At 40.0% G+C, this 12,707-nt stretch overlaps 1 protein-coding gene across 1 annotated transcript in view; it reads left to right on the forward strand.

The window, feature by feature from the left end:
• Positions 1-2,418: 2,418 nt before the first annotated feature.
• MTX2 (metaxin 2) overlaps positions 2,419-12,707 on the forward strand; it is a 46,730-nt gene continuing 36,441 nt past the window's right edge. Inside the window, exon 1 of the mRNA XM_083357534.1 lies at positions 2,419-2,563. Within this exon, the coding sequence (XP_083213660.1) occupies positions 2,524-2,563 (40 nt within the window). The 5' untranslated portion in view covers positions 2,419-2,523. The remainder of the gene's footprint in view (positions 2,564-12,707) is intronic.

A 12,707-nucleotide genomic window follows, 5' to 3' on the forward strand; every position in this document is an offset into this window, starting at 1 on the left:
TGTTTGAAGGTGATGACATTTACTACGTAAGTCATGACGGATGTAAAACCCGTTAGTAACCTAAACAGTGCTGGCTTCTCAAATATTACTGACAGTTTAATTCTGCTTCTGCTATTAAAATGAAATAAGAAGTAAGAAAAACAGAAAGCCTGGAGACATTGAAATTGTTCAAATATATACCGTCAGCTTTACTGTTAATGCTGTTCATAGTCCTATCTATGAGACAACTTGTATCTGGGTGAATGTGTGTAATATGCATTTATACCAAAATTGTAGATCTCCAATACTGCAGCTGCCTAATAATAAGGTAAAAATACAAACATATAATTCCAAAGTACATATTTTCATAAATATTCTGAACTTTGAAATCCAAATATATCAAGGTTGATCAGTATTTTGGGCTGGTGAGCACATTTGTAATTTTGAGAGAATAATGTGAACACACACAAAATGGCTACCACGAAGTAGCTTTATTATTCACAAAATGGCTGCAACAACTATTTTGTGAATGGCCAATAGAGGTGTGGCCATTCATAAAACATTCCTTTACCAGAAGGTGGCATTTAAGGCAGTTCCATTGCACCAGCTCTTTCAGCTTCCAAGGATGCTCCCTGTCATGATAGCTCAGCTTTATGGTTATGTTTATTTTTTTCTGAGTCCGTGGACACACTGCCCCCCTCCCACCCAAAAAAGGCCATTTGGCTATAGCTGTTTACCATTTGTCTTTTGCAGGAATGCCCATAAAACATATGTAGGGCCAAAATACATTCCTGAAAATCAACATGATTGGAACCAATTACTTTGCTTTGCAGCATGCCAATTTTTCATTTCAGATTAGTTATGAATTAGACACATCTTTAAAAATATAAAATCAGGTAAGGGTAGCCTGGTGGGATCCCCAGGGTGGCAGTCACTGCTCAGTGCCATGGGTACCACTTAGCCTTCCTTGAGCAGTTATATCTACCATGGTTTGAAAGAAGACCCCAATGAATAGCAAATCCTTATTTGTTACCAACGATCCAAATATTGCAAATGCTATTTTTTTCTCCATTGCAAATAATGGTCAAATAAGTTAGTACATAGAGTATAAGGAAATTATAAGGGCCAAATCAAACAGGACACAGCTTCTTTCACTGGTGATGGGAGTTGTTCCACATTCTGCTTTGCCTTCTGGGGAGAGGGGGATGGTATCCACCTTTGGCTTCTGGGCCTAAGAACTTTTGCAGGGGTTGTGTCCCTGCTCCTTCCATTTTCTAAACATGCTGCCCAGCCTTCTGGCTTTTCAGAAAAATATCAAGACCTGCCTCTGCCAATTGGCATGGGGGGTCTACAAATGAAATGCAACCACATGAGTAGTTGGTTTGAGGGCACTCAACCCGCAGCCCCTTTAGCTTTTTAACTTTTAAATTCTAGCCACTAATTGGTTTTAATTCTACTTTTAACTGTTTTTAATTATGTTGTTTACATTACCGTATGTTTTTTTTATTTGTAAACCACTCACTGTCATTTAGGTGAAATGGGCAGTGTAGAAATTTGATAAATAAAATGTCCCGCTGAAGCCCTAGGAAAAATTAACAACTGTTCTCACAAACCAAATCTAAGTACCTCTGTTTTGTAATCCTCTGGCTAATTACAAATTATTTTTATTCCTGTGGAAAAAACCATACATATGTTTTTTTTTAATTTCATACCTATTTCATATATTTTATTCCATATCTACTACATATCTATTGTTGGGGGCAATTAAGCTGACTTTGTAATAATGCCGCTTGGGGTGTGTGAAAGCCCTTAATAAGCAGGCATATACATAGAATGAAGGCTACTGCTTAGCTTGTAAGCCGCCCTGAGTCTTCGGAGAAGGGCGGGATATAAATGGAATTAAAATAAAAAAATAAATAATTTGACAGGGACTGAGTTCGCACGTGTACCTAAAGGCTGCCTGCCACCTAGGCTCTACCTGCACACCCACCACCATTCATATAAAATGCTGGTGCCTGAATGGATCCGAAGGTTGGGGCAAACAGCACTGCGGGCATTTTTATTTCGGGATATTACAGTGGCCCGGTACTTACTCCCCACCTTTAGCCCTTCGTCCAAAACGCCAGGGGGGAAAAAAGGCAAAACCAGATCCACGCATTTGGGGACTAACGAGCCCTTCAGACCCGCTTCGGCGGATTGGAGTGCTCTTCTCCCAGCCACCAAGCGCCGGCGAATCTAACACAGCCGGGTGCGAGTAACGGGGGAACCGGGACCGCAGCCCCTTTCAGGCCGAGACCGGCAGCGGCTCTTTGCAGCGAGCAGGCGGGAAGCCTAGCTTCCTCTTAGCTTTTTTTTTTTTGCAAGCAGGCGCGCTCTTCAATCTCCGTCTCTCCTCGGCGGGGCGGAGCAGGGCCCCGGATGCACTTTTCCCCGCAGGCTGGTCGGCGCAGCCGCCGTGCTCTCGCTCGGCGTCGTTCAACCTTCGGCCGCTTGCGACGAGGCCTGGGGGACAGGAGGGAAAGGGAGCCTTCCGTCGTCGGAAGCATGTCACTGGTGGCAGAAGCCTTCGTGACTCAGATAGCAGGTGAGCGGGAAGCGACGACGGGAACGGGAGCGGGACGGATGCAGGCCGACCTCCCTCCCCCCTCCCCTCCCCACGGGGCTTTGCAGCCGCAGAGTTGGACCCGGTGCTGCGCCTGGCGTCCTCCGGAGGAGGAGAAGCGCCCGACCTTTGGAGAGTTGCCTGGAGTGGGCGGCGGCGAAGCTGGGCTTGCCCAGGGAAACTGGAATTCCCTTCTGAGCCCGGAAAGGTCTTAAGCGCGGCCAGGCCGTCCTGTTCCTTTTTTGTGCATTTTTGGACCCCGCATCCCGGATGGAGGCCTGTCAGTATAATTAGCGGAAGAGCCGCCTCGTCTGCTTCCTTACGCTGCTAGCCCAGAAGTGTTGGGGCTCAGTTCCTAGCTCTCTTTTAGTCAGCCTGGTTGCAGAGGTGAAGATGCTGGCCTAGAGACCGGGAGACTGAATTGTAGGCCTCCCTTACGTGGAAAAGCTGGCTTGGGTGACTTTGGGCCGGTCACTCTCTATTCTTCTCAGCCCAACCCACTTTACAGGGTTGTTGTTGGGGAAAATGGGAGGAGGGAGCATTATGTATGTTTATTTATATATTTTATTTGATTGATATACCGCCCTTTCCCGAAGGACTCAGGGCGGTTTACAGGGTATTTAAAATAAAACTAGTACAAAAGTTAAAAACAATTAAAAAAAAAAGATTAAATCATCCCTAAAATTAAAAACCCCAGTTAAAAATTCTCAGCCTGGGCCGGAGAGCTCAAAGAGCCAGGTCTTCAGGTCCCGGCGGAATGAACGCAGGTCAGGGGCAGTCCTCAGCTCCGCAGGCAGCTGGTTCCACAGGGCAGGCGCACCCACAGAGAAGGCCCTCCTCCTGGGCGTTACCCGCTGGCAATCTTTTACCGGCGGCACCCTGAGAAGACCCTCCCTGTGGGAGCGCACTGGATGAAGGGAGCTTGATGCCGGCAGCAGGTGTTCCCTCAGATATCCCGGACTCAAGCCATTTAGGGCTTTATAGGTCATCACCAGCACCTTGAATCTCACCCGGAGGGCAACCGGAAGCCAATGCAGCTCGCGGAGTAGAGGTTCACCATCTTATTTTAAAAAGGTGGCATAAAATAATAATATAGTAAAAATGGCCTGCAGTTTGGAAAGCCCCCAACTTTCTCGGGAAGTTGTGCCATAGTCCCTCGGCTGCTTGTTGTGGTTCTAGTCCATTTCTTACTAAATGGTCCCAACCTAACCTAACCCGGCCGCACAAATAAAGGCAAGCATTAATGGCTTGTCCTGTTTTTGCTGCCATGCATTTTGTAGTTGCTGGGCCTGACTCATAATGGTAGTGTTGGTACTGTTAACATGCAACCTTCATTGTTATTTTTGAGTAACCCACTTCAGTTTTGTGTGTATTTCAGACTTGTGAGAATTATTTATTTTATTTATTTTATTTTAATCCCATTTATATCCCGCCCTTCTCCGAAGACTCAGGGCGGCTTACAATTTAAGCACAAACCAATGTGCTTAGCAATAGCCTTCATTCTATGTATATGCCTGCTTATTAGGGCTTCTCCCCCCAAGTGGCATTATTACAAAGTCAGCTTATTGTCCCCAACAATTTGGGTCCTCATTTTACCTACCTGGGAAGGATGGAAGGCTGAGGCAACCTTGAGCCTGGTGGAATGCGAACCTGCACTAATTGCAGGGAGCTGGTGTTACTTAAGGAGGCATTAGCCCACTGCTCCACCAAGGCTCAATCCCTCTATTTTTTTTATTAGATTCACCAATCCTAGCCATGTGCAAAAAGAGGTATGGAGGCAAACGCAAAATGACAGCCAGTGATTTTGTAAATTCTGTGAATTATTTTTTTGATATTATTTGCATATTGAGACTTGTAAACCCCTTACTTGTCTGTTTCAAGTGAATGCCAGTAGGTCAAGATCTCTCTTCTGTGCATCTTTTAAATAAATGAGATTAAGTAGGAAGTGGGGCATTACTTAAAATCATTACTTAAAATGGAACATGATGGAAAGTACAGATAGTCCTTGAGTTACAACAGCAACTGGGACTGCCATTGGTAAGTGATCTTGTGAAGTGTGATGCCAGGTGATCACATTGCTAAGTGATAGCAATCAAGGCAGTTTAGGTTGCTGTTGTAACCCGAAGGTGTGCAGGGGGGGAGCACAGTCATGGAAAGGAGGGTGTGGATTGATATGAGTGCAAGGGGGGCAAGGGAAGGAGGATGTGGATCAGTGTGAGTGCAAGGAGACTAAGGGAAGAAAAATGCGGCATAGTGCACAGGAAGGCAGGAGGCATACTCGCCATACCAATTTGTGACGTTTCCTGCCAGTTTTCTCATTGACTTTGCTTGTGAGAAGCTGCAGGGAAGAACCCAAATGGTTATCTTGTGACTACAGGATGCTGCAATGATTGGAACTTCGAAGACCAGTCATAAGCAGGACTCATTCAGTGCTATCACATTTTCTACTGGTTGCTGAACAAGTGGTTGGTAACATAAAGCATCTAGTGACAACCGTCCTGGTTGCTGTTGTTAAATGAGGACCATCTAGGTTGTTAAGCAAGGACTTCATGTGATTGTCTTTCAACTTTGTGCTGGCTTCCCTAGCAGGGAATATTGAAATCCTGTGTTCCCCTAGTTAAGTAAGAGAGAGTGTGAGGTTTTATTTTCTTTTTAAAGAATGAATTTACCATTTCATATTTTTATGATCGGTTATTCACTTGGGACTACATGTGCACAATTGTATAGTTGGTAAATTTGTTCACTTTTCATATCTAGACATTCTTAACTTTTCAAATTTCTCATAGTGCTTTTGATCTGATTAATGATCTAAGGTGTCTTAAATATAATAACCAGTAAGCCTAGACCAGGGGGTGTCAAACTGCCGGTCCGCGGGCCGGATGCGTCATGGCAAAACTGCCTGTCCCATTGCCAGCAATGGAAAAAAAGACACGACATGTCACGCGGTGTTGTGAGTTTGACACCCCTGGCCTAGACTCATAGATACACTCTTCATGCTGTATATATAACAAAATTAAAGTGTCTTGCATATTATGGAATTTGTGCTTCCTGGATTATAATACAGAAATAGGATGCACCCTTTAAGTACCAAGACAACTGTTTGATCTAGGAATGTGCTAGCAACCAAGTGTTCTTCAGATTTTTTATTGCAATTCACAAATATTTCAACTAACCCAACTGAGATGGGCAGTGTTAAAATTTTAAAAATAAACTATTTTAACTATCACCATGTTGGCAGGAAGTCATGGGAACTGACATTAAAAGCACTTAGAAGGCACTGGTTTAATTCTACCTGATCTATTATTTTGAAATTTAATGCCTTTAAAATAAAGAAGTTTGCAATATTATGCCTGGGATATGGTCATCATAGCTGAAGCCCTCAGCTATGTCTCATGAGTAGCCTTGGGTTAATTAACTGCCTCTTAATATAATCTCTCTGATAACTTGATGTAGGAAGTAATGGTAAAGATTAGCTGATTCTGTATACATTGTCCTGTAGGAAGATAAGCTACATACATGAAAGATTTGGATATTTAGTAATCCTGCATTTATAGTATATAGTATAGTTTATAGCAGAGGTCTTCAAACTCGGCCCTTTTATGACTCGTGGACTTCAACTCCCAGAATTCCTCAGCCAGCATGCCTGGCTGAGGAATTCTGGGAGTTGAAGTCCACGAGTCATAAAAGGGCTGAGTTTGAAGACCCCTGGTTTATAGTATATAAGTAGTCCTTACTTAGTGAGCACAATGGGGACCGGCAGCTATTGCTAAGTGCAGCTGTTGCTAAATGAAAAATCATGTGAATGTTATGGACTTACGGCATCACTCCCCATTCAGTTGTTAAAGGAGTCACCACAGTCATTAAGCAAAACATCACATGACTGTGACTTCTGATTTTACTTCTGTGTTCTCCATTAACTGCTTCTTGCATGCTGGTTGGGAAGCATGTAAATGGTGATTATGCAGCCATTGAATGCTGTGATGATGAATCTTAATTGTTGATCATATGGCTGCAGGATACTGTGATATGCGAGGATATGCATGTATAGCTGTTGCAGTACACTTTTTTTTACACTGTTAACAATTTCAAACAATCACTTAATTCAGTTGGTAAGTAAGGACTACCTGTATATTAAGTTCATGCATTCATCAAGAAAGATGATGCATTCATCAGTTACATTTTAAAATAAGGTATTTTCTATCTCTATTTTCTTTAATATCAGCTTTTCTATCTTAGATGTATAGTAGTGTGGTCATAAATATGAAACTTTTATACCAAAAATTAAAATGAAATTTGAATGACTACTAGTAGAAGACCTTGTTCATAAAAACAATCACTCTGTAATGTAGATCCAATTAACTATAACTGCTGTGGTGAGATGGCAACAATAAAATATTGATCTTCATTGCATATGCAGTTCAGTTGCTCTAGGGCAGACATGTCAAACTCGCGATGTCACGTGACGTCGCACGACGTGTTGGAACTTTTTCCCATTGCCAGCAATGGGATGGGCGCGGTTTCTCGGTGACGCTCCAGCCTGCGGGCCGGCAGTTTGACACCCCTGCTCCAGGGTGCTCTATATTTAAAAAAAGAAAAGATTTTTCTTGGCCCCAAAGTGAATTATGACTTTATTTAGGATGTCAACTCTTTAAAAATGCCTTTTCTTCTACAGAAAGGATGTAGTCTGTGCCAGGCATAATTGTTGATTTTCTAAAATGTTGCCCCTTTCACTTAATAAGTTTCATTTGTTTGAACATGCTGAGCATAGTCTGTTGCTCTAATGCACTAATGATTAAATATAAAATGATGACCAAATCATTTAACAAGTGTTAAGAGGCTTTTTGTGATGATGTTGGCTAGATAATGAAGTTATTTTGCTTGCATTTTACTCTGCAAAATCTTATTGATTTTAGTGGTGGTGGATCTACTTGATATGGCTTCACATGCGAAGAAAATATTTTTTTCCTTTAATGCTATAAATGGTAACTGTATTTCAAACTGGTTGTCATACACGGCAATACTCAAAATCTATTTTAGGTGGATCCAGTGCAACATATTTTTCCTCAGACAAATATGACAATTTATTGAGATTTATCATATACATATCACAAATGAACTCTCAGGATAAGGAAATGAATTTCCAATACTGCTTGAAAGTTAACATCTTGGTTTTCAGATGGTATCAAGGTTTAATCTTTCTTATTGCAACAACTTAAATATCATCTGATAATGTTGGAAAAGAAAAATGGTTGCAAGAATGATACATTAGTGAGTCTGAAAGAGTTTTCCTAAGCTGAATGAAAGATTCATTCTAAGGATATTGAGTGGAAAATATTTATTTACCAAAATTGAAAGATGACCCTTCTAATCTTACATTGGAAGAAAAGGCTAGTCTGAAAACAGACATTCACCATTTGCTCACTGATATTTAGAAAACTTTTATGGCATAAAATAATTACCCCAAAGTTCATCTTTAGTACGGCAAGTCCAAAAATGTGCATTTTGATCTAGTAGGTTGAGCCATGATTGTTCTTACTGTATAATAAATATGCAGAATGCAGTACAAACCAAAGTTTTCCAAGAGTGCTCTTTGAAAAAACAAGGAAAACAGGGTAACAAATATGTGCATATATTAAAGTATTATGCAGGTATATTGCAAAAGCACAATAGAAAGAGTTGAGATGCAGAAAACATATATAGGCTTTCTTTACTTCAAAATAATGAAAGTATAAGAAAGAGAGAGTAGTGGCTGTCTACTTTCTCTTTCTTTTTTTTTATTTAAAAAGTTTTACAATACATTTTAACTTTAATCCCCCCCTCCCCCACCCCTATCCAACCCTCCCTATCCCTCCCCCCCACTCCCTCCCCCCACCCCCCCACCCCCGACTTCCCAGAGCTAAATACAGGGCATAAAATCAAAAAACAAACATAGACACCCTTATGTTATCAACAATAAACTATAAATTCTATCTCTCTCTAGCTCATATAAAATGAATACAAACAATATTAACATTACAAATAAAGTAGAGAAAAAAAAAGAGGAAAACAGAAAAAAAGCTTTGCTCAAAATAAATTTTCTTAATCCCAGTCCTTATTCATATTAATTTCAAAAAAAAAAGAAAAAGAAAAAAGAAAAAAAAACAAAAAAACTTTCACCTGCTATTTACATTCTCCCACCTTTCTCTAATTTCCAAACAATTTCTCAGTTACACGCCAAAAGCGCCTATCTCTGTTAGTCTTAATAATCTCCAACCAAACTAAACTACGATCAAAAATAGTTCTTGCATGTATCACACCAAATGTCTCACAGTTCCAAATCATCCTTAAATTCAAATAAAAGTTCAAATACAAAGAATATATAAAAAAAAAGATTTAGGCAATCTCTAAGACAACTTGTTATTAATTAGGAGCTTACATACCCATTCTTAGTTCAACACATACTTTAAATCCATTACCCTAATATACTTTTCTAGCAAGCAATCTTAAATTGTGTAAAATATTAACAAAAAGAAAAAAAAAGAAAAAAAACCTTCTTTCTCCTCTATAATAATTTTACTCCATTGACATTCTAATCTAAAAATTAATCAGCAATCTTAACGCCCCAAAACTTTTGGAGCACCTCTGTCATGACCCCCAAAACTTCTTTAGACCGCTCCTCTCTCACATCTTCACTGTAAGCACGCTTTGGAGATTCCATAACTTTCTGCTGATCTTGCTCTTGCTCTCGTCTCGCTCTTCTTAGGGCGGCACGCGTCCTCTTCTGGCCTCCTGCAGCAACCGATGAAACTGTGACTTGATCCCCTCCAACACCATTGTCCTCTGTCTGTCTATCTGTAACATCTTGAGGCTTTCCCCCACCGTATCCTTTTGCAGCTTCCAAAAATGATAGGGGGGTTTCTTTTAACACATTACTATAAAAATCACGTGCCTGAGCCACAGTAACCAAACGATGTCTTTTACCTTCATACGTCGCCACCAATCCAACTGGAATCTCCCATCTAAACTTAATATCACGTTTCTTAAGTTCCTGTACCAAAAATGCAAAATCTTTCCTTCTCCTTAGGATCTTCGGAGGGATCTCTTTTAAAACCAAAACTTCTTGCTCATCCACTACCAAATTAGTATCATAAGCAGCTTGAATAACTTCATCTCTCGTTATTCTCTTTGTAAAATAGACCACCACATCTCTGGGTAACTTCTTCTGTCTTGCAATCCATGAATTTACACGAAAAACTTTGTCCATATTTCCCTTAATTTCAGATGCTGACTGGCCCAGTACCCCTTCCAGAGCCTCAGAAATCAGCTGCTTTAAATCTTCTTTACCATTCTCCTTTAAACCCCTAATTCTAATAGCATACTGCATCTGATTATACTGAACAAGGCTCAATTCTTCGTCCATTTTATCCCTTATATTTTCATTTTCTAATACCTTTGCTTCTAATATAGAGTTCTTTTGACTGAGATCCTCCACTTTTATATCCAGCTGTAGCACACATTCAGCTACGGATTCAACCTTAGACAAAATGTCCCGCCTCATTGCTCTCAGCTTCTCTTCTATCTTCTTCTCCAATTTCTCCATTTTCTCCTCCATTTTCTCCTCCAGCTTTTTCAACTTTTCATCCATCATATCAGACATCAATTGTACATGCTTTCCAAGAGCGTCTTGTAAATCCTTAAGCGTCAATGCCGGGGGAGATGCAGGAGGAAACAAAGCTTGCAATGAGGTCTCTTGCACCAGGGAAGACCCCACATTCCGAAGAGCTTTAGAAGTTTTAGCCGCCATCTTCCCCCACTTTCACTTATTACTCACTTTCACTTTGAAGCTATAAAATCCATTGAGCTAGGGAGTAAAAATAAAGAGTCCACTTCACCTTGACCTCCTGTACCGCTCTGCCTGCTTCTTGATAATCAAAAGTATTTCCATTTGGCAAGGGTGGTTGCTAACGCCTGGCTCTGCTCCAATAATCCCAGAGCAGAGGCGCTGCGCAGCTCGGAGCAACCCAGGCTTCGGGGGGGGCTCATCCTTCAGCCGCCCAAGCTCTCAGCTCAGGCGGACCCAGAGAGCTCAACCCCTACCTGGGGCCTCACCCCCTCCTCTTCTCCCGAGGAGGGGGCTTCAAATCCATCTAAACAGCTGATCGGCGCTGTTTACGATGGGGCAGCCCGAAAACGGCTGTCTTCCGCGTCGCGTCGCCACCGGAAGTCCGCTGTCTACTTTCTCTTTCTTACACATTCCATTTTATCCCAGATTGGAATGTGTATTCAGTGATATATTTCTTCCGATATTTTTGAATAACCCAACTTTAGGTAGAAGTTAACAAAATTTGGGCGGGGGGTGGCACTGTGCGTTAGGATTCATGTCTGGAATATAAGAGTGTCTTTTACGTGTAGATTAGTTTTAAACTAGTTCCTTAATAATTCAGATATCAATACCAGTGCTCTAACTTTAGAGTTATATTGTCAGGCACGTCTGACCAATATATTAGTTTTTTTTGGTGAGTGGAACAAAAAAAAGGTCCAGTGAAATAATCTAAGAATGATTTGCCACTGTCAGATAGATAACAAGACACCTGGCTAATGCAATTGAGCAAACCCCAGCACACCTGCGATTGCTACTTCTGTTATTGTCAACTATTATGTCAAGGTCTATACTTGAAGGACTATAGTTCCAACCTGTTTCTAGCCTTTTCCTTTACTATGTTCTTAACAGTCCATTGTTTAGCCAGATGGAGTTATTTCTTATAGTAGGCAGTTTTGGGAGAAAACAAATTCATAGCACATTTTAAGGAATCCTAAACAAGAAATGTCCTATCTGTAATTAATTTACTTTTTTCCTATTTCTTCTTTTTCACATATATCTATTTTGCAGCATCGTGATGTGAAACTCCAAAGGAGTTCCCAGTACTTCTCTATCATCTGTATGATAGAAGGGAGATCAGATTATAAAATCACACATTTTTTTGGAGTATCAAAATACTGAGTCTTGTAAGAGCTTTTGGAACTTTTACGTGATTTGGGAGGCTTAGTGTTCCAGATGTAGACTGTAATCCACATCAGCCTTATAAACTACTGGGAGGGTAGCTTCCTGCCCACTTCTCTTACAGATGCACACATCTGTTTCAGTGAAGAGCAGATTTTGGCATATTCCTTGAAGTATTACCATATCAGGAAGAGAGTATTCAGCTGTGCTTAATACTGTGCTTAATAGCAATTCAATCAATGTAAGCTTCATTCAATCTCTGGAACAGTCATTTGGGGTTTTAACTAGACTTTGTAATTAGAGTTGTATCTGTGTAGTCCAAAGCAAGTAAATTTAAAATTTCTTTGCTTCAGTTTACTTCCTTCTTAGCAAGTATGCATAGGATTGCAATTTTAATTAATAAAGAAATAATAAATTAATAAAGACATATTTGGGATTCTTTTTCTTTTTTTCTTCTCGCTTCTCTCAAAATTCTTCAAAACATTAACGGGTCTCTTTTGTAAGTCCAATATAGGAAAATTATCCAAGTCACTTTTCTGGTTTGTTGTGCAATGAACTTGTTTTCCTGACCCTTTTTATAAATAGTATAAGGTCAGTTTTATGAAAGGGCTAAGTACATTTTGAAATTGATTGTGTCTTCATATTTATGTTGGATGAAAGTGATCAGCTAATTTATAAAGGGAAGTATTTGTGCATTCTTTATTGATCATTCCTAATGGATGAGAGATTATTTTAAATTGAAGCATCAGACTGGTTGCAGGTTTGTTGAAGTAATAAAGGTTTTATATATAGTTATTTTAAAATAAGAAAAAGCCAAACTATCAGCAGAGTCCTGTATCTGTATGCCACTAGAAGTACATTTTAAAAATTATTTATGATGTATTACTGATTAGTACATTTCTTTAGAGAATTAGATGTTTATTTTCCAAATACGTTTGAGAATTTTCTAGACTTTTTTCCATATTTTTCCCTAAAATTTTCACTGCTATTATATAAGGTTGATTAGTAAATCTAATTTTTATTTTTCAAGTATTTTTGATAATTGTCTAGAAATACTCTAGTATACTATGGAACATTTTGTAGAATTTTTACTGCTGTTACACAGGATAAGATATAAGTGCATTCATATCTAATTTTTATTTATTT

The sequence above is a fragment of the Vipera ursinii genome, assembly GCF_947247035.1.
Source record: "Vipera ursinii genome assembly, chromosome: 1".
Taxonomy (NCBI): domain Eukaryota; kingdom Metazoa; phylum Chordata; class Lepidosauria; order Squamata; family Viperidae; genus Vipera; species Vipera ursinii.